The sequence below is a fragment of the Mobula hypostoma genome, chromosome 1, assembly GCF_963921235.1.
Source record: "Mobula hypostoma chromosome 1, sMobHyp1.1, whole genome shotgun sequence".
In the NCBI taxonomy this organism is placed as follows: Eukaryota; Metazoa; Chordata; class Chondrichthyes; order Myliobatiformes; family Myliobatidae; genus Mobula; species Mobula hypostoma.
Genome location: NC_086097.1, coordinates 24,606,386 through 24,627,569, shown reverse-complemented (window position 1 = coordinate 24,627,569; position 21,184 = coordinate 24,606,386). Strand labels below are relative to the sequence as shown.

Below are 21,184 nucleotides of genomic sequence, written 5' to 3'. Positions count from 1 at the left end.
TTTTGTTAAACTTTGCTGGCTCATTAATGTTCATCAAGAAGAGAAATCTTCAACCAACTGCTTATAATTTTAATTGTTTGTCCCACTGCCACTCTGACCTTTAACAATGGAATAGCAACTAAAGGGCATGTGGACAGGTACATGAATAGGAAGTGTTTAAAGATCTATGGACCAAATGCAGGCAAATGGAACTAGCCTAGATGGGATTCTTTGTTGGTATGAACCAGCTAGGCCATGAAACCTGTTTCCCAGTTGTACGACCTATGGTGTTACTTCCTTTAGCCTTTGCAATGAATCTCAATATGACCTTGAGGAACAGCACATTATCTCCTGACCTAGAACAGTACTGTCTTCCACACTCAATATGGGATCCGAATTTTTCAGATAACTATTTTATACTGAGAGCTGGGGGATTGTGGTGTGCTATGTCTCGCTGAAACATGGCTTATGTGCACTTCACCTGTCTGTGTTGTATGACTTGAGGGCTTCTCAATTCACTAGATAGACCACAGTCTGTCCTTGGGCAAAGTTGGAGGAGCAGGGGGCTGCTTCCTAATCAACACCTTGTGGTGCTCAGACATGGTGGTCCTGGTGAATACCTGTGCACCCAAGCCTGGAATATCTAACAGTGAACTATCACCTGTACTACCTTCCTTAGGAATTCACTTCAGCTATCCTGATGACTGTCTGCATCACCACCCCACCCCCAGGGCAGGCATGAAGCTTGCCCTCAATGAATGATACTCCAAGGCCTTGACATGTGAGACTCTGGAAGTCTTCTTCGGCATTACTAGTGACCTCAACCAGGCCAGCTACCAAAATGCTACCAGCATGTCTCCTGTTCCACCAGGGGTCTAACCCCCCTTGACATTGCTATACAATCATCAAAGATGCTTAGAGAGCTACACCCCTCCCCAACAATTTGGTAAATCAGACCACCAGCCTGTATTCAAATCGAAGCAGAAATGTGTGGACTCAGTACAGAAGGTTGTACCGTGCTGCTCTGAGGAAACAGATGAGCTTCTACACATCTGCTTTGAATCAGCAGTCATCTTCAATGGGATCCTATCACTAAGCACATTTTCCCTTCTTCCCCTACTCATCTTTCTGTAGGAATCACTCTCTCCAAGACTCCTATTGCCACTCATTCCTTCCCACTGATCTCCCTCCTGGCTCTTATCCCTGCGTGACAAGGGCTACACCTGCCCCTACACTCCTTGCTCACCACCATTCAGGGCTCCAAACAGTCTTTCCAGGTGAGGCGACACTTCACCTGTAAACCTATAGGTGTCGTCTATTGTATCTGGTGCTCCAGGCGTGGCCTCCTCTACATTGGTGAAACGTGATGTAGATTGGGGGACCAGTTCGTCGAGCACCTGACAAAAGGCAGGGTCTCACAGTGGCCACCCAACTCTATTAGAGTTCCCATTCCCATTCTGACATGTCTGAGCATGGCCTCCACTCAGGCTGGAGGAGCAACACTTCTATTCTGCCCGGGTAGCCCCCAAACTGATGCTATCAACATTTATTTTTCCAACTTCTGGCAATTTCTCCCTTCTCCCTCCTCTCTTTTTCTATTCCCCATTCTGGCCACCACCTTCTCTTCTACTCGCCTACCCATCACCTCCCTCTGATGCCCCTCCTCTCTCCCTTTCTTCTACGGTCCAGAGACATCTCCTATCAGACCCCTTCTTCTTCAGTCCTTTATCTCTTCTACCAATCCACTCCCAGCTCCTTAATTCATCCCAACTTCCCACTCACCTATGACCAACCAGATTGTACTCTTTCCCCTCCTGCTTACCTACATATTCTGGGCTTCCTCCCCTTCTTTTCCAGTCCTGGTGAAGTTTCTCAGCCTGAAACGTCGACTGTTTATTCTCCTCCACAGATACTGCCTGACCTTCTGAGTTCCTCCAGCATTTTCTGTGTTGCTCAAGATTTCCAGCATCTGCAGAATCTCTTGTGTTTAAGACCATGACAAGAGGAAATGGACAGGGACGGGTGGGAGGGGAGGATACCTGAAACTAGAGAATTTAATGTTCATGTCATTGGGTTGTTGACTGCCCGGGTTGAGCTGTTGTTCTTCTAGTTTGAGCTTGGTCTCCCATTGCTTATAGGCAGCCTGTCTCTGTGCTGTATGACTCTACAACGCTATAGAACATCCCGTTAGGCTGTGATTCTGATTTTGACAGTATGAAGCATCCCATTAGTCTTCCAGGTGCTGTTTGTAACTTCCTATTGTGCAGACATGAATCTTCCCTTCTTCTTAAGCAAGCTTGGCTTCACAACTGCAAACACACCAACAGGTCCTGTGAAATCGTCTGTGCAGAATGTGAAAGTAGCCCTGAGGAGACACAGCTCCTTCCCGAGGTCTGTCGTGCAACATCTGAGCTGGGAGTAATTTCCCTGGCATTTGGCCACTTTATCTCCCTCTGCACTTTCCATTAACTCACAGACACCTCTACTGTCAATGACTACATTTCACCTTGCTGAGCACGCTTGGACAGGGCAATATTCGTTATCAGTATAAACTGAGATAAACACAATCAACAAGCTGCCAAAGCCACTCCATTCCAACACATTTATGTCTGAAATGCACCAGACAACTTTTCTCACACGCATTTCTCTTATCAAGATTTAATTTACATCTAAAACTTTTTGCTTGTAAGTTCAAAACATCCAGATTTACAGACAACTTAGATAAAGACCCATTGCCCTGCTGGGCTGCAACCTCCCTTAGTCCACCCCATTCAGGACATGGAGGTTAACCCTTGCATTGACTGCCTTGGACTTATTGTCAAGGTGCGTAATAGTCTTACCATGAAGTGGAGGAATGGGGAGAGATTGGGAGAGGGGAGGCTCATGTGGAGCATTAATAGGTTTCTGTACTCAATGGAATGAATGGATTCTTCCTATGGGGTAAATAACATGGATGAAACTAATCTTTCCTGATGGTTAAAATTCCAAGAATTTCGAGAATATTTCAACAGTGAGGTAAAGAAGAGCCAAAAAACTTGCAAACATAAAGGAACTTCCACATATTCAGACACACACACACACACACACACACACACACACACACACACACAATTAGGAGCAGAGAAAAGCCGTCAGGCCCCTTTAAGCTTGTCCCATCATTCAATATAATCCTGGCTCATCTATCCTGGCTTCAACTCCTCTTCTAGGTCATTTCTCCGTAACCTGTGTGTAAGATTCCAGGTGTTGCTTCAACAATACCCTGTAACAATGCAACAAAACCTCTATTTTTAAACCCCGACCCCTTTGTAATGAAGGTCAAAATTGCCATTTGCCTTCTTAACTACCTGCTGGACTTGCCTGCCAGCTGTAGGCAATTTATTCCCCAGAACATTTGGGTCTCTCTGTAACCTGTCTAACAGTCCCTGTCCATTTAGATGGTAACCTGCTTTTGGATTTCTCTTACAGAAATGCAGGATCTAGATAAGATTAGCTTTATTTGTCACATGCACATAACAAAATTGAAACATACAAGGAAATGTGTCATTTATATCAATGACCAACACAGTACGAGGATGTGCTGGGGCAGCCTGCGAGTGTTGGCATGCTTTCGGCGCCAACATAGCATGGCATACTAACCCATATGTCTTTGGAATGTGTGAGGAAAGTGAAGCACCTGGAGGAAACCCGCATCGCTATGGGGAGAGCGTAGAACCTCCTTTCAGATGGTTGAGGGAATTGAATCCAGGTTGTTAGTGCTGTCAAACATTGTGCTAACCATTACACTACTGTACTGTACAGGCTTGTCCCACATTAAACTTCGTTTGCCAGAATTTTACCCGATCATTCAGTTTATCTACAGTATATCTTTTTACAGAATCACATTATCTTTATCACAACATGCCCTTCCACCTGCTTTCATATCATGTGCAGGTTTAGATTGCTTCCATAATGTATCTTGCATTTAACTGTTTACCTGCTCTCCACTGTGAACCAGTGGGATAATGTCACTCAACTTCACTCGCCCCATCATGAGCTGCTCCCACAGCCCCTGGACTCACTTTTACGAACTCTTCCTCTCATGTTCTTGATATTTATTTATTATTTCTTTTTCTTTCTTTTGTATTTGCAGTTTATTGTCATTTGCACACTAGAAAGGGAGAATAAAACTACAACTGTTTGTTGACTACAGCTCAGCTTGTAACACAGTTTTGATCAAAAAAGGTCCTGAAGCTGGGTTTCTGAACGTCCCTCTGCAACCGGACCCTCGCCTTCCTAACTGGAAGACCACAATCTATGCAGACTGGAAGTAACATCTCCACCTCGCTAACGTTCACCACTGCTGCACCTCAGGAGTGTGCTGAGCAAACTGCTCTATTCTTTCTGCACCCATGACTGTGTGGCTAGGCACAGCTCAAATGCCATCTATAAATTTGCTGATGTTACAACCATTGTAGGCAGAATTTCAGATGGTGATGAGAGGGCGTACAGGAGCGAGATATATCGACTAGTTTGATGACGGTGTAGCAACAACCTTTCACTCAACATCAGTCAGACCAAAGAACTGTTTGTGAGCTTCAGAAATGGTAAGACGAGGCAGTCCTCATAGAGGGATCAGAAGTGGAGAGAGTGGGTAATTTCAAATTCCTAGGTGTTAATATCTCTGAGGACGTAACCTGGACCCAATATATCAATGCAGTTATAAAGAAGGCAAGACAGCGACTATACTTCATGAGGAGTTTCAGGAGATTTGGTACGTCACCAAAAACGTTTGAAATTTTCTACAGATGTACCATGGAGAGCATTCTAACTGGCTGCATCACCGTCTGGTATGAGGGGTGGGGGGCTGTTACTGCATAGGATCGAAGTAAGCTGCAGAGAGTTGTAAGCTTAGTCAGCTCCATCATGGGCAATAAGATCTGTAGTATCCAGGACACCTTCAAACAGCGATGCCTTATGAAAGTGGCATCTATCATTAAGAACCCCCATCACCCAAGTTATGCCTTGTGCTCACTACTACCATCAGGAAGGAGGTACAGAAGCATAAAGGCAAACACCCTCAACAGCTTCTTCCCCTCTGCCATGTGATTTCTGAATGGACATTGAACCCATGAACACTACCTCACTCCTTTTTATTTCTATGTTGCACTACTTATTTATCTATTTAACAATTTTGCTGCTAAGTCAATAAGTTTCGTGACATACACCAGTGATATTAAACATGATTCTAATTCTGATTCTGGTCGCTTGTCCATCCTGTTGGATGCAGTCTTTCACTGATTCTATTATGGTTCTTGGATTTACTGAGCATGCCCGCAAGAAAGCGAATCTCAGGGCTGCATATGGTGACATATATGTACCTTAATAATAAATTTACTTCGTAGTTTATCTTATTCTAGCCCAGACTACTGTGTAATGATCTGATCTGTATGAACAGTACGCAAGGTAACCTTTTCTCTGTAGCTTGGTATATGTGAAGATAATAAACAAATACCAATGCTAATTGTGGGCCAAGAACTTAGCCCTGTAGTACACAACTAGCTAACGTCTTTCAGTCTTAAAAGGACCCATTTATACCATCTCTCTTCTTTCTATGAGACAGCCAGTTTTCAGTCTATTCTAACACGCTTCTTTCAATAGACTTTTAATTTATGAACCACTCATATGTGGCATGTTGTCAAATGACTTTTACAGGAACTCCTCATAGAATCTGAATAAATTTACCTTTCATAAAACCACTTTGAGCGCTCCCCACCACTGGGCACATTTACAAGGAGCGCTGCCACAAGAAAGCAGCATCCATCATCAAGGACCCCTACAATCCAGGCCAGCCACTGTTCTTGCTACTATCACTGGGCCAGGAACAGTAATTACCCTAAAACCATAAGGCTCCTGAACCAGTCTGGATAACTTCCCTCACCTCAACTCTGAATGGATTCTTTCAAGGACTCTACTACTCATGCTCTCAGTATTATTTATTTATTTTTAAATTTTACAAGTTGTCTCCTTTTGCTCATTGGTTATTTGTCAGTCTTTGTTTATATATATTTTTTCATACATTCTGTTGTATTTCTCATTTTCCTGTAAATGCCTGCAAGAAAATGAATCTCAGGGTAGTAACTGATGGCATATATGTATATCAGTAATGATTTTATTTTGACCTTGATGATGACTATGTTTAATTATATTCATGAATAGCTATTTCCTCTTTACATATTGATGTTTGTACCTTGCCAATAACAGCAATTAAACTGAATGTACTAACTGCACTTTGAAAGTAATGAAGTATTTGTGAGAGCCAACAGAATTGTTTATTGTTAGGGGATTGTCCCATAACAACTTTGTTCCAACTTCTCTCTTTTGCCATTCCCCATTCTGGCCTCCCTCTTACCACTTTCATTCTCACCTGCCTATCACCTCCCTCTGGTTCCCCTCCACCTTCTCTTTCTCCCATGGTCCACTCTCCTTTCCTATCCGATTCCTTCTTCTTCAGCCATTTATCCTTTCCTTGACCTATCACTTCCCAGCTTCTTACTTCATCCCCATGCTCTTATTCTGTATTGTAGCCCCCTGCTTTACAGTCCTGATGAAGGGTCTTGGCCCAAAATGTCAATTATTTATTCCTCTCCATAGATGCTGCCTGAGCTACTGTGTTCCTCCAGCATTTTGGGTGTGTTGCTCTGGATTTCCATCATCTGTAGAATCTAGCATTTATGTACTGCACTGGTTTCCTCATTTGATGAAAAATGCCAATATGGTGGAAGCTGTTTGCAGGAAATTTACCAAACTGCTCTCTGGTATGGGCATGTAGTCTTATGAGGAAAGGATGGGCAGATTAGACTTGTACCCATGCTGTTTCAAAGAATGACACAGAATGATAGAGAGCACGAGTGTCAAAGTAACACAGTGGTTAGAGTAATACAGTGATTTCCAATCTGGGGTCCACGGACCCATCGGTTAACAAGACCATAAGACCATAAATTACAGGAGCAGAATTAGGCCATTTGGCCCATCAAGTCTGTTCCACCATTTCATCATGGCTGATCCATTTCCCTCTCAGTCTTGATCTTTTGCCTTCATGCCCTGATTAATCAAAAACCTCTCAACCTCTGCCTTAAATATACCCAATGACTTGGCTTCCACGGTCTCCTGTGGCAATAAATTCCACAGACTCACCACTAATGGTAGGGCTCCATGGCGTAAAAAAAGGTTGGGAAGCCCTGGTGTGAGGCATGACAGTACCCACAGCCTGGATTCATTTCCTGCTGCTGTCTGTAAGGAGTTTGTACATTCTCCAGGTGATCCAGTTTCCTCCAACTTTCCAAAGTTGTACGTGTTAGTTGTTTAATTGGTCACATGGGCGCAATGGGTGTTGCGGGCTCATGGGCCGGAAGGGCCTATCACTTGCTGTACTTCTAAATAAAATAAAAATAAAATTCGATTGAAGCATGAGTTTTGACAAGGTGGACTTAGAGCGAATGTTTACTCTTGCAGAAGAATCTAAAACCAAGTAAAAGGAATCGCATTTAGAGCACAGAAGGGGTGACATTTCTTTTCTCGTCTCAGAGGTCCATCAGTCTTTGTAACTCTTTTGTTTGAAACTCTGAGGGAGCAGAGTGGAGGATATTTTTATGTTGGAAGTAGATCCTTGAGAAGCAAGGGGTGAAAGATTACTGTGGATAGACAGGAGTGTGGAGTTGAAATTACAATCAGGCCAACCAAGATCTTCATAAGAATGGAGCAGCTTTGAGTTATTGAATGGCATCTTGTCCTTACTGCATATGTTGGTGTGTACATTGGTATGTTCAAGCACGTGCACAGACAGACATAAATCCCAACACAAAATACGTGCACACATAAACACAAGAGATTCTGTAGATGCTGAAAATCCAGAGTAATGCACACTAAATGCAGGGGAAACTCAGCAGGTCAGGCAGCATCTGGGGAGAGGAATAAAGACATTTCAGGCTGAGACCCTTCATCGGGACACATAATGTATGTAGAAAATGCTGACATCTAGAGACACACAAAAATGGGTGCAGATATACAAATCCAGAGATGCACACAGATACAGAGACACCTACAAACATGCAAACCCATGCTCGGCTCAACCCACATACAGACACTTTCACATGTACACACACACACACACACACACACATATGCAGACACAGACAAACACACGGACATAAACATACACACACACAGACACAATGAAATAAACACACACACAGATATAGAGAGACACATGCGTGAATGCACACATTTCAAAAGAATGAGAGTACTTAACATTAGCCAGAGCATAAGGTGAATTCAAGACTTGCTTCTATTTCTGTTGAGAGTGTCTGTTTCTATTATTCTGCATGAGGGTTGCTGAACGATAATGCTTCAGGAGGCTGTAATGTATTTGTGCATTGTAGATTGCTTATGTGCACTGAGTTTACAGAAGATAAGATGAAAATCAGATTCATCTTATTGCCAATTTAATGGATAAACCTGAATCTGATGCTCTTGTTGCTGTTGAAATGAAGTGAAACGAAGAGAAGCCTGTCTTATACAATACTCCAAATGCATTGAAGAAGGGTTGAAGAGACGGAACAACACACATAAAATGTTCAGCAAGTCAGGCAGCAGCTATGGAGCGGAAGAAAGAGTTAATGTTTTGGGCTGTCATCCTTCACCAGCAGAATCATTCGTGTTTATGACAAAGAGACTGCACTGAACCTTTGTTCTACGCAAGGAGCAACAAGGTTGGTGCACGCGTACGCATGTGTCCCACATGTTTATGTATGTGTGCGTGTGTGTTTATGTCTGTTTCTGAGTGTGTAAATATATGTGTGTATTACCTATACATGTATCTGTCTGAGTCTCTGTGTATGTGTCTCTATGTCTGTATGTGGGACTGTGGAATATTATGTTCAGTTTTGATTGCCTTTTCATTATAGGAAGAGCATAGAGACTTCAGAGAGTGTCAGAGAGTGTGTAGAGGAGATTTACCAGGATGCTGCCTGGACTGGAGAGCATGTCTTATGATAATAGGTTGATTGAGATAGGGCTTTTCTCTTTGGAGTGAAGGAGGATAAGAGCTGACTTGATAGAGGTGTACAAGATGAGAAGATGCATAGAGCAAGTAGACAGGCATGGATGGAAATACATGAGGGTATAATTTTAAGGTATTAAGCAGAAAGTATAGGGGAGATGTCAGAGGTAAGTTTCTTTACATAAGGAGTGGTGAGTGTGTGGAAACACCTTGGCAGGGGTGCTGGTAGAGGCAGATACAGGGTCATTTAAGAAAAAGGCACATAGATAATCGAAAACTGGAGAGCAATGGAGGAGGGAAGGGTTAGATTGATCTTAGAGTAACTTAAAACGTCAGCACAACATTGTGGGCCAAAGGCCCTGTGCTGTGCAGTAGTCTTCTATGTTCTAAGGTTGTGTGTGTGTGTGTGTGTGTGTGTGTGTGTGTGTGAGAGAGAGAGAGATGAGGAGTTGTGTGAGTGTGTGTGTGTGTGTGTGTGTGTGTGTGTGTGTGTGTGTGTGATGAGGAGTTGGTTGGTTTAAAAGCATTTAAAGGCATAGATAAAGTGGACAGAGTCTATTCCCCAGGCCAGAAATAGCTAATACCAGGGGGCATAACCTTAAAGTGACTGGAGGAAAGTATGGGGGGGTGGGGGGCGGATGTCAGAGTTAAGTTCTTTACACAGACAGTGGTGAGTACATCCAGGTAGAGGCAGATACATCAGAGACATTTAAGAGACTCTTGGATAGGTACATGGATGAAAGAAAAATAGAAGGTTATGTGGGAGTGAACAGTAAATAGATTTTGGAGTGCGTTAAAGGATTGGTACAACTTTGTGGGCTGAATGCCTGTACTATGTTCTGTATCCCATATTCAAAAGTATGTGGATCAGTGTGTCTGTATCTGTTTCCATTCTGTGTTCCATGTTCTAAAAGTGATAAGCAATAAAACCGCAATTCATGAACCCTGGCATGTAACACCATTCGTTCTGGGAAGACTGGCAGACACGTAACCTGAAGCGATGCTTCACTCAGTGCCATTACGGCTCTATTTGGTGTTCCATCTTAGTTAGGCCCCTCACACTTTGTCAGTTAATTATAATGTTTAGGCTTTTAGGGGCCCACTGAAGCTAGAATCCCCACCATTAGCCGCACTGAGTCCTTTTTTCATCTCTAACCTCCAAAAACCACAAGCTGCCTGGGAAGAGTTATTGCTTTAATATACACTGTGAAGAGCCCAGAGATACTGAATACATTTTGGGATTGGTCGCAGTCATGCTGAGAATGTTTGTCAAATCCCCTGACATTTATTGTCTCTCAGTAAAAGAGTGCTTATGGCACTGTTATAATAATACAACTTCATGGCTTGGAAACCGTTCCATAGATCTCACTCACTTCCAGAACGTTAAACTGAAGAGATAGCACCCAAGAACTTTGCTCCTGAGTGAGCTGTCAGTACTCAAATCACTGGAGAAAGAGAAGAGTAAAACTGCCGATACCAGAGGACATCGTTTTAAGGTGGGCACAGGAAAGAGGAGGGGAGAAGTCAGAGGTCAGCTTTTACACCAAGTTTGTCAGGCATGCTACGTAGGTACCGCAATGTGTGGTGGCTTCGTGGGCTCCAGCCAAGTTGCTGATTGTTAACCCAAACGATGTATTCCGAAGTATGCTTCAATACACATGTGATAAATAAATCCGTATCTGAATCTGGTGGGTGCCTGGAATGCACTGCCAGGGGTGGTGCTAGAGGCTGATACAATAGGGACATTTTAAAAAAGATTGGCGCGTGGATGTAATTAACACGGGGGGCAGTAGGCTGAGTAGGTGGGAAGGATTAGATTGACCATGGAGTTGGTTTATATAGATCAACACAACACTGTGCACTGTTCTAGGTTCTACTTACAAGAACAAGGCTGGAAAAGTGGTTAGATTCATTGGGAAAGAATGAGCAAACCTGGGAACTGCCACAGGGGCATCTGATAGATACGTGGGTTAAAGCTGTAACCAGGTCTTGAAGGCTGAACATAGGGAAGGGGGTTGGACAACCAGGGCCTTAAATATGAATCTTCTGCTTATCAATACAACAAATTATTAAGCATGGTTGGATTGTAAAACTCAGTTCCCCAGGAGCGGCTGGATAAGCTCACGAGAAAGGATAGGGTGTGAGGGGTAAGAGAATACTCTGAGTCTCAAGGGAAAAGCCCTTTGGCCCAGCTTGTTCATGCTGACCGTGATGTTTATCCAGTCTAGATCCACTTGCCTACAATTGGCCCAGATCTCTCCAACTTTCTAACCATGTACCCATCTAAGTGCCCTTGGGTCACTACTCTACATAGGCAGGCCCTTTGGTCCATCTTGTCCATGCCAAACTGTTATTCTGCCTGGTCCCATTGGCCCACACATGGCCCTCTATAACGCCCATCCGTTTAATCATCCAAACTTCTCTTAAATGTTGAAATCGAACCTGCATCTACCACTTCTTCTGGCAGCTTTTTCAGTACTTGTACCACCCCTTGAGTGAAAAACTTCCCTCTCAGGATCCCCTTAAATATGTCACCTTTCACCCTTAACCTATGACCTCTAGTTCATGTCTCTCCCAGCCTCAGCAGAAAAAGCCTGTTTGCATTAACTGTATCTGCATCCCTCATAATTTTGCATACATCTATCAAATCTCCTCTCATTTTCTTATGCTCCAGGGAATAAAGTCTTAACCTTTTCAACCTTTCCCTATAACTCAGGTCTTCAAGTCCAAACATCCTTGCAAATTTTCTCTGTACTCTTTCAATCTTATTGGTATCCTTCATGCAGGCAGGTGACCAGAACTGCACACAATGCTCCAAATTTTGTCTCACCAGCATCTTACACAATTTTAATATAACATCTCTTTTCCTGTATTCAACATAATAATTTATGAAGGCTAATGTGAGAAAAGCTTTCTTTATAACCCCTAGCTACCTGTGACGCCACTTTCAAGGAATTATGAATCTTGCTTTGTTTTGCGGCACTCCTCAGTACCATACTTACATAGTGAAGTCCCACCCTCGTTTGTCCTACTAAAATGCAGCAGCTCAGACTTTTCCGCATTAAATTCTAGCTGGTCCAGAACCCAGCGCAAGCTGTAGTAGCCTTCTTCACTGTCTACCACACCCCATTCCGGGTGTCATCCACAAACTTGCTGATCAAGTTTACAACATTATTTTCCAGATTACTAATATAGATATAAAAATGTTGTAGCTGTACCCACCTCTATAGCTTCCTCTGGCAGCTTGTTTTATAATCATCAAACTTTGTGTGAGGGAGTTTTCCCTCAGCTCCTTTTAACATCTTCCCCCTTTTTCCTTCAACCTCTTAAGCTTGTGATCTGGATGTTACCACATTGCCAAATAAGGGAATTTCTTGTTCAATAAACAGGTGCCAGGCTTCTCTATTTTAACAGTGACCACACGTAAAAGGACACGTTATTAGAAGTTCAGTGCTTAAGAGGTGCTGAGGTTGGGAGAAGACTTAATTGTGGTGTGGGATTTCTTTCCCTCACCAATGCCCAAGAATGGAAAAGCGTACAGCCCAGTGCGTCACAGGCAAAGATCTTCCCATCATTGAGCACATCTACAAGGCATACTGCCACAAGAAAGCAGCATCCATCATCAAGGATCCTCACCATCCAGGCCATGCTCTCTTCTCACTGCTACCATTGGAAGGAGGTACAAGAGCCTTAGGATACACACCACCAGGTTCAGGAACAGATATTACACTTCATCCATGAAACTCCTGAGCTAGCGTGGATAACTTCACTAACCTCAACACTGAACCGATTCCACAACCTATTGACTTACTTTCAAGGGCTCTACAACTCATGTTCTCAATGTTATTTATTTACCTAGGTTTTTTTTGTATTTGCTCAGTTTGTCTTCTTTTTGCACATTGGTTATTATTCATTCTTTGTTTTTGTGCAGTTTTGTATTGATTCCATTGTATTTCTTTGTTCTTCTCTGAATGCCTGCAGGAGAATGAATCTCAAGCTATACATACTTCAATGATAAATTTACTTTGAACTTTTTTTTACAAAGTGCATGCAGGAACTTGACAAGATCTCTCCAACACCTCCCCAATCTCAAGATCTCTGTAACTCAGAGGGTCAAAGCAGCAGACACAAGGGAAAGTTACCACTTCCAGGTTCTCCCTCTTAACCCCTCCCATGTCTCAAACTCTACTGAGGGAAACTTATTCCTCTTCATTTATTGTTGCTGGATCTGAATCCAAATGCACCACCATTTTGTCCAGCGTGATCAAGGATGGGTATTAAACATTGGCCTGACCACTGCCCACATTCCATCACTGAATTAAAATGAATTTAAGGTCCATGTTGAACTCTACACCAAATGAAGTCAGCTGGTAAATCACAGCTAGAGGTTGTAGGTTTAAGGCAGGAGGGGAAAGATTGAATAGGAACCTACATGGCAACTTCTTCACGCAGAGGGTGGTCCATATATGGAAGAAGCTGCCCAAGGAACTGGTTGCGGCAGGTACAGTAACAACATTTAAAAGACACTTTGACAGGCGTGTGGATAGGAATGGTTTAGAGCAGTGTTTCATTCCCAAGCTGGACCACACAGTTAATGAGAGGGTTTCATGACATAATAAGAGGTTGGGAACCCTTGGTTTAGAGGAGTATATTGGCCAAATGCAGCTAAATAGGACCAGTTTAGATGGGTACCTTGGTTGGCATGGATGAGATGGGCTGAAGGGCCTGTTTCTGTGCTGTATTATTCTGTGATGCTATGACTGATTTCACCATTCACTGTTTGCTGGTCTTTCCTCAGCCCTTTCCCCTTCAAATTCCTTTTCCTGAACTTGATTCATTATGGAATTGGAGAGTGCATCCCAGATTGTGGATACTTGCTGAATTAAAAAAAAAGAAAATTCCCCTCACCTCCCTCCTACTTCTTTACCTAATTACACTAACCAGTATCCTCGTATTACTAGCTCACCAACAACTTCCTCTATCAGTGCCACTTGTAGCCTAAGACTTCAGTTAGGTCTCCCCTGAGCTTTTCCTTCTCTTGGGAGAGTAATAGTTAATTCCAGGCAGCAGAAGCAGGGTTATTAGTTTAACAACATTCAATGCTGTTGACAAGCTGTCAGTAATCCAACAGGGGTTAGAGGCTGCTCGACAATGGTTTCAAATCAGGGAAATTAGCAGTTCTCCTGAACCTAGCCTTTAGTTGGAAGCGTGAAGGCAGTGCAAATTAGAACAAGAGCGAGGTTGTAAACACTAGAGATTCTGCATCGCTCTCCATTTTAATTTCATATAAGATTCTCTTAACGAAAATGAATAAGATTTTTCTCCCCCATAAGAGATCCAGCAGATCCGCAACGTTTGCTTCGCGCTCCACTGCATGGAGGCTGAGGCTGTGGACTTGCTCTGGGCTTTGTGTCCGAGGACTCACTTTTGTTCTGAGTGTTGCTTGTTTGGTTTTATTGTCTGCATGATTTGTTTTTTTTTCTCTCTGAACGTTAGCCTCCAGGTTGAGTCAGTGGTGAAGAAGGCAAATGCAATGTTGGCATTCATTTCTAGAGGAATAGAGTATAGCAGCAGGGATGTGATGTTGCGGCTCTATAAGGCACTGGTGAGACCTCACCTGGAGTACTGTGGGCAGTTTTGGTCTCCTTATTTAAGAAAGGATGTGCTGACGTTGGAGATGGTACAGAGGAGATTCACTAGAATGATTCCGGGAATGAGAGGGTTAACATATGAGGAACGTTTGTCCGCTCTTGGACTGTATTCCTTGGAGTTTAGAAGAATGAGGGGAGACCTCATAGAAACATTTCGAATGTTGAAAAGCATAGACAGAGTGGATGTGGCAAAGTTGTTTCCCATGATGGGGGAGTCTAGTACGAGAGGGCATGACTTAAGGATTGAAGGGCGCCCATTCAGAACCGAGATGCGAAGAAATTTTTTTAGCCTGAGGGTGGTGAATCTATGGAATTTGTTGCCACAGGCGGCAGTGGAGGCCAAGTCATTGGGTGTATTTAAGGCAGAGATTGATAGGTATCTGTGTAGCCAGGGCATCAAAGGTTATGGTGAGAAGGCTGGGAAGTGGGACTAAATGGGAGAATGGATCAGCTCATGATAAAATGGCGGAGCAGACTCGATGGGCCAAATGGCCGACTTCTGCTCCTTTGTCTTATGGTCTTATGGTCTTATTAGGTGTTTGTTGGATTTTTTAAAAAAAAAGTTATTTGGGGTTTCTTGTTTTGTGGCTGCCTGTAAGGAGACATATCTCAAAGTTGTATACTGTATTGTACACATACGTTGATAATAAACGTGGTTTGAACTTCGAACTTTGAGATGCTGGAAATCTAGAGCAACATGTACAAAATGCAGGAGGAATTCTGTCGGTCAGGCAGCATCTATGGAGAGGATTTAGGCTGAGACTCTTCATCAGGACTGACTAGAGTAGGTTGTGAGGTTTCCTGAGCCTGTTCTGATATCCAACAACCAAGGCTCATCTTTCTCCCTTGTTCTGTACCACTCTATCTACCCAGCACTAAGTGGTACCATTGGCAGATCTGCTAACTCACTGCACTGGAGACCCAAGGTACGATCGTGATTTTGGATGCTGCCTGTGTGGAGTTTGCATGTTCTCCCCATGATCGTCTACATTTTTCTCCCACGTACCAAAGACGTGAGGGTTGCTAGGTTCTTTGACCACTGCATATTGCCTCTTGTGGTAGAAGCTGTGGGAGGTTGATGGAAATGTGGGGAGACTCCTGAAGAAAGACCAAGGTAAATTTATTATCAAAGCATGAAAATATCACCATATACTGCCTTGAGGTTCACTTTCTTGCAGGCATTAAGAATAGAACAAAGAAATACAATATAATCAATGAAAAACTACACACAAAGACTGACAAACAACCTATGTGCAAAAGAAGACAAACTGCGCAAATATTTAAAATAATAAATAAATAACACTGAGAACGTGAGTCCTTGAAAGTGAGTTCTTTGGCTTGTGGAATCAATTCAGTGATGAGGTGAGTGAGGTTATCCACATTGGTTCAGGAACCTCATCACTAAAGGTTAATAACTGTTCCTGAACCCGGTGGTGTGGCACCTAAGGTTCTTGTACCTCCTGCCCAATGGCAGCAGCGAGAAGAGAGCATGGCCCAGACAGTGGGGCTTTTTGCATGCTGTGTTTGTTGCTCCAGATTTCCAGCATCTGCAGAACCTCTTGTGTTGAATATAAAGCGGGAGGAGCGTTTATGTATGGTTGATAACTGGTGTGGGCTCGGTGTTCTGAAAGGCCAGTTTATGTACTGAACAGTTGACTCTGTCTCAGATTTGATGATCCAAAAGCCATCAGGGTATTACAAAGATTTACTCTTTGCCTTTGCAGAGCCCAACTGCCCTTATTCTGGGAGCATGCCTGGTAATTCTAGGTTTGACAGCCTAAGGAAACATTCTGTCACCATCCATGCCAGGGATTCCCAATGTTTATTATGCTATGGGCTAATACCATTAAGCAAGGGGTGCATGGACTTCAGATTAGGAATCCCTGATATGCTGTTAGTCCTTCATTATTAATTGAGATGTCTCTTATTCTTATAAACTCCAGGAAGCATATATGGCTCAATCATTTTAGTTTGGACAAACACCTTATCACTGCATGATTAGTACAATAAGGTGGACTCTTGACCTCACAATCTACCTTGTTATGACCTTGTACCTTATTGTTCACATACACTCCATTTTATGTGTAGCTGCTACATTTTTTTTCTATGTTTTGTTATTGTTTTGCCTTGTACTACCTTAATGCACTAAGTAATGAATTAATCTGTAAAAGCAGCATGCAAGACAAGCTTTTCACTGCATTTTAGTTCATTTAGCACTAATAAATCAACTTCAATTTCATTCCATTTGTAACCTTCCCAACCAACAAACCTCAGACAGTCAGGATGCACAGCCGCTTCTCCCTCCCCAACATGGGTGCCCGCCCCCCCCAGCAAAAGCTGTGAGCTGAGCCCGTAGCTGTACACTCTGCTCACTCACGACTGCACGGCCAAACACCTGAGAAATCACATTGTCAAGTTTGCCGATGACACGACTATGATAAGATGGCCTTCAGGGAGGAGGTGGAAGAGCTCGAAGCCTGGTGCCAGGCCAATAACCTCTTCCTCAATGTCAACCAGACAAAGGAGATGATTATTGACTTCAGGAGAACTCACACCACACACACACCCCTCTTTATGTCAGTGGCACAGCAGTGGAAACTGTGAGCAGTTTCAAATCCCTGGCCGTGAACATCTCGCACAACCTCTCATGGTCCTAGAGCACAACCTACACAATCAAGAAAGCTCGCCAACACCTCTACTTCTGAGGAGGCGGAAGAGAGATGGATTATGCACATCATACCAGATGTGCAGTGGAGAGCATGCTAACGAGCTGCATCACTGCACGGTATGGAAATTGCACTGCGGCTCACAGGGAGGCTCTACAGCAGGGTGTCAAATCTGCCCAACGCATCACCAGCACCAGCCTACCTGCCAAATATACAGAAAGGTGCCAGGGAAAGGGCAGCAATATCAAGAAGGATCCCACCCACCCTGTTCATGGGCTGTTTGTCCCACTCCCATTAGGCAGGAGACTATGTCAGGACCACCAGACTCAAAAACAGTTACTTCCCCCAAGCAGTAAGGCTGATCAACACCTCCACCCACTAACCCGCCCCTCTACACCCACAACCAGCATCAGTACTTTATCATCACCCGTTAGAATCACCTTATGGACAGACATTTCTGTGCCTAGAGTCACTTTATGTCACATACAATCAATTTATGTATATATACCTTACCTAGCGTTTTTTTAATTATTGTGTTCTTTATCTTATTGTGTTTTTTTTTGTGCTGCATCAGATCCAGACTAACAATTACTTCATTCCCCTTTACACTTGTGTACTGGAAATGACATTGAAGAATCTTGAATCTTGAACACTTCAATAAACCCTGACCTAAAACAACAGCCAAACAAGGACTCTTTTCAAGATCTAACAGCATCCAAGATCCAACAGCTAGGTCGCGTGGATTTCAAGATTATTAAAGCTATTAGAAGTTCTAAAACATGGGCAAGGCAGCCAATTAGTGGGAATCAGAATCATCCACTGCTTGTGAGGAGAGAGAAAACGGCATTAATATATTGATCAGCCTTGATCTCAGTGATTTGATTGTCAGCAGGAGGCTCAAGACTCAAGGGGCAGAGTGGCCTTCTCTGGCTCCAACTGAAATGTCGGAACAGGAGATCTTCCTGCTGACAAAGCAAAGCTGAGAAACACCCCAGCAAAACAGACAGCTCGGTACGGAGAAGAGAAATTACCGGGTTGACCTTCATTGTTCCCCGGACCTTCCTGGCCGTGGTGGTTGCCATGGTAGTGGTGGTCGCCATAATGGTGGTGGACATTTCGGCTGGCAAGGTGGTCACTGACGGCCGGTTGACAATCACCGAGGATACGTCTCCCACCAGCCGCACCGTCCCGTTGACCTTGACATTGGGGTGGCTCTCTGCTGCCATGTTGAGAACTTTCAAGCCGTTGTAGTAAAGACCAGACATCTGTCCTTGGAACGGCCGGCTCCTGTTCTTCCCCCCGATGGTGATCAGGGCCTGGGTGTTGAAGATGGTGAGCATGCGGCCTGCCAAAGGAAAGAGGTAATGCCGTGTTCACTGATTTGGCCGCAATGCCAACAGCACGCTCATTCACACATACTGTACACACGGGAATCTTAGCCCGCCATAAAGGTCTATTCCCTCTTTCAGACAACATGCAACTTCTCTAATCAGCTAGTTCATTTGAAGCATGGCGTTCAATAAAGGGAAAATATAACTTTTGGATATCTGAGAGGTAACTGATTTTATTAAAATTATGACTTGTACAGTCAGAATCTTTTTTTCTCGAGTAGAAATGTCAAGTGCCAGAGGGCATGTATTTAAAGTGAAGCGGTCAGGGGGTATGGAGGGAAGGCTGGGGCGGGGTTCTGAGTTGGATGATCAGCCATGATCATAATAAATGGCGGTGCAGGCTCGAAGGGCTGAATGGCCTACTCCTGTACCTATTTTCTATGTTTCTATGTTTCTATGTAATGTTTAAAGGGGATGGGTGGGCAAGTGTTTTTTGCACAGGAATGGCAGGTGTCCGGAACAGGCTATCAGGGGTAGCCATGGATGCAGGTTCAACAGTGGCATTTAAAAGGCTGTTAGATCAACATGTGATTATACCGGGAATGGAGGATATGGATCACACACAGAGGAGGACTGCTTTAATTTGATATTGTGGGCCATAGAGCCTGTTTCTGGGCTGTACTGTTCTACGTTCAAAGTATCTGTTCCACTACTCAGCATTCTCTGGGACGGAGAATCTCAGAGACACACAAAGACTGGCTCTCTTGTCCCTGGACAGAAGTTGAGAGCTAACATGACTAAGGTATAAAATTATGAGGGGTGTAGATAGGTCAACCTCCCACCTTGTTGGAGTGAACTAAAAGTGAACCAGAGGAGGTAGGGGTAAGAGATGCAGAAGGGGTTTGAGGGTGACTTATTTTTAGACACAAGATAGTGAATAGCTGGAATGCATGCCTGGACAGAGTGGTGAAAACAGAGTCACTGCCAGCGTTTACCAAGTGTGTTGGTGGTTGGCACGGACGTGTGGGCCGAATAGCCTGCTTCCATATTGTATGACTCAGCAGCCCCTCTGGTGAAGGGCAATGGTGACAGTGACAGTCAAGAATAGATTAAGAATATTTTCTCTCTTTCATGTACCCCGCCAAATTCCTGTGCCCACAGCTGCTAACATCAGTGGAACAGCTTTATCTCCAGCTCCTGGCTGGATTGGGGTTTGTTGGTGTGTGTGTGTGTGTGTCTCTGGGAGCGAGGATGGGGAAGGGGCTCATTTTGCTGCTGTTGCCTTTTATTTATTTATTAATTAATTTTATTGATGTACAGTGCAGAATAGGTCCTTCAGGCCCTTTCAGCCGTGCCACCCAGCAACCCTCGATCTAATCGGAGCCTAATCACCGGGCAAATTATAACCTATCAACCCGTCTTTGGACTGTGGGAGGAAACTGGAGCACCCGGAGGAAACCCACGCGGTCAAGGGAAGGACGTACAAACTCCTTACAGGTAGAGACGGTCTTGTTCAGCTCTGTTGTTGCTGCTGCTTCTTGCTTTGTTCTGTATTTGTGAGCTGCACTGTGCTGACCACCGTGGCATGTCGTATTGGCCCTGGAATATGTGGTGACACTTGTGGGCTGCTCTCAGCCCGTCCTTGGGTAAACTGGTTGTTAACGCAAAAGACTCACTTCACTGAATGTCTTGATGTACGTGGAATAAATAAATCTGAACCTGAAATTGCTGGTGGGACTCGGCGGGTCAGGCTGCATCAGTGGAGGGGAATGGACAACTAACATATCAGTCGAGACCCTTCATCTGGGCTGTGAGAGTGGGAGGGAGGTAACCTGTATAGTGAGGTGAAGGGGTGGGGCAAAAGATAGTAGATGATAGGTGGATGGTGGTGAGGAGGGATTGACTGGGAGGGGAGGGAAGAATGGAGGTGATAGGTGGAGGCACCAAAGGGCTGCAGGTGAAGGAATCTGATAGGTGGAGCATGAAGCCAAATGAGGAATAAGTGGGCAGGTGGGAACCCCCAACAGCTCACACTTTGCTCTTGAAACGACATGCGTTTCCTCCGGGTGCTCCAGTTTCCTCCTACGGGTTGGGGTTGGTAGGCTCTGGGCGTGCTATGTTGGTGCTGGAAGTGTGGCACCTCTTGTGGGCAGCCCCTAGTACGTCTTCAGACCGAGTTGGTTGTTGACACAAAACAACACGTTTCACTGCGTGTTTTGATGTACATGTGACAAATAAAATAAATCTTTACAGTGGCTGCCTGATCTGATGTGCGCCTCTTGCATTTTCAGTTTGTTATGTCATAAAATACGCTAAGGAATGGAATTGAGAGAATTACATGTTAATGTTCACGTTGTCATTATTATGGCTGTCACAACTAATGTTCTTGGGAGATTTGATGTGGAACATAACGGACTATGTAGATATGCTGCCTCCCACGCTTCAGAAGGAGGTCAAAACAGAAGCATTCGGTCTGCTCAGTGGAGGAGGGGTGGTGGTGGAAGCAGGGACCTGATCACT

General features: G+C 44.0%; 1 protein-coding gene across 27 annotated transcripts in view; it reads right to left on the bottom strand.

The window, feature by feature from the left end:
* nrxn3a (neurexin 3a) overlaps positions 1 to 21,184 on the bottom strand; it is a 2,332,164-nt gene that overhangs the window by 148,916 nt on the left and 2,162,064 nt on the right. For 20 of the 27 annotated variants that reach the window (XR_010017469.1, XR_010017470.1, XR_010017474.1 and 17 more), the window contains one exon: positions 18,365 to 18,678. Coding sequence is in view for 22 of the 27 variants with exons in the window: in XM_063044591.1 (XP_062900661.1) it covers positions 18,365 to 18,678 (314 nt within the window). In the remaining 5 variants the exon portion in view is untranslated. The remainder of the gene's footprint in view (positions 1 to 18,364; positions 18,679 to 21,184) is intronic. The other 7 variants (XR_010017471.1, XR_010017472.1, XM_063044621.1 and 4 more) reach the window with 1 other exon arrangement.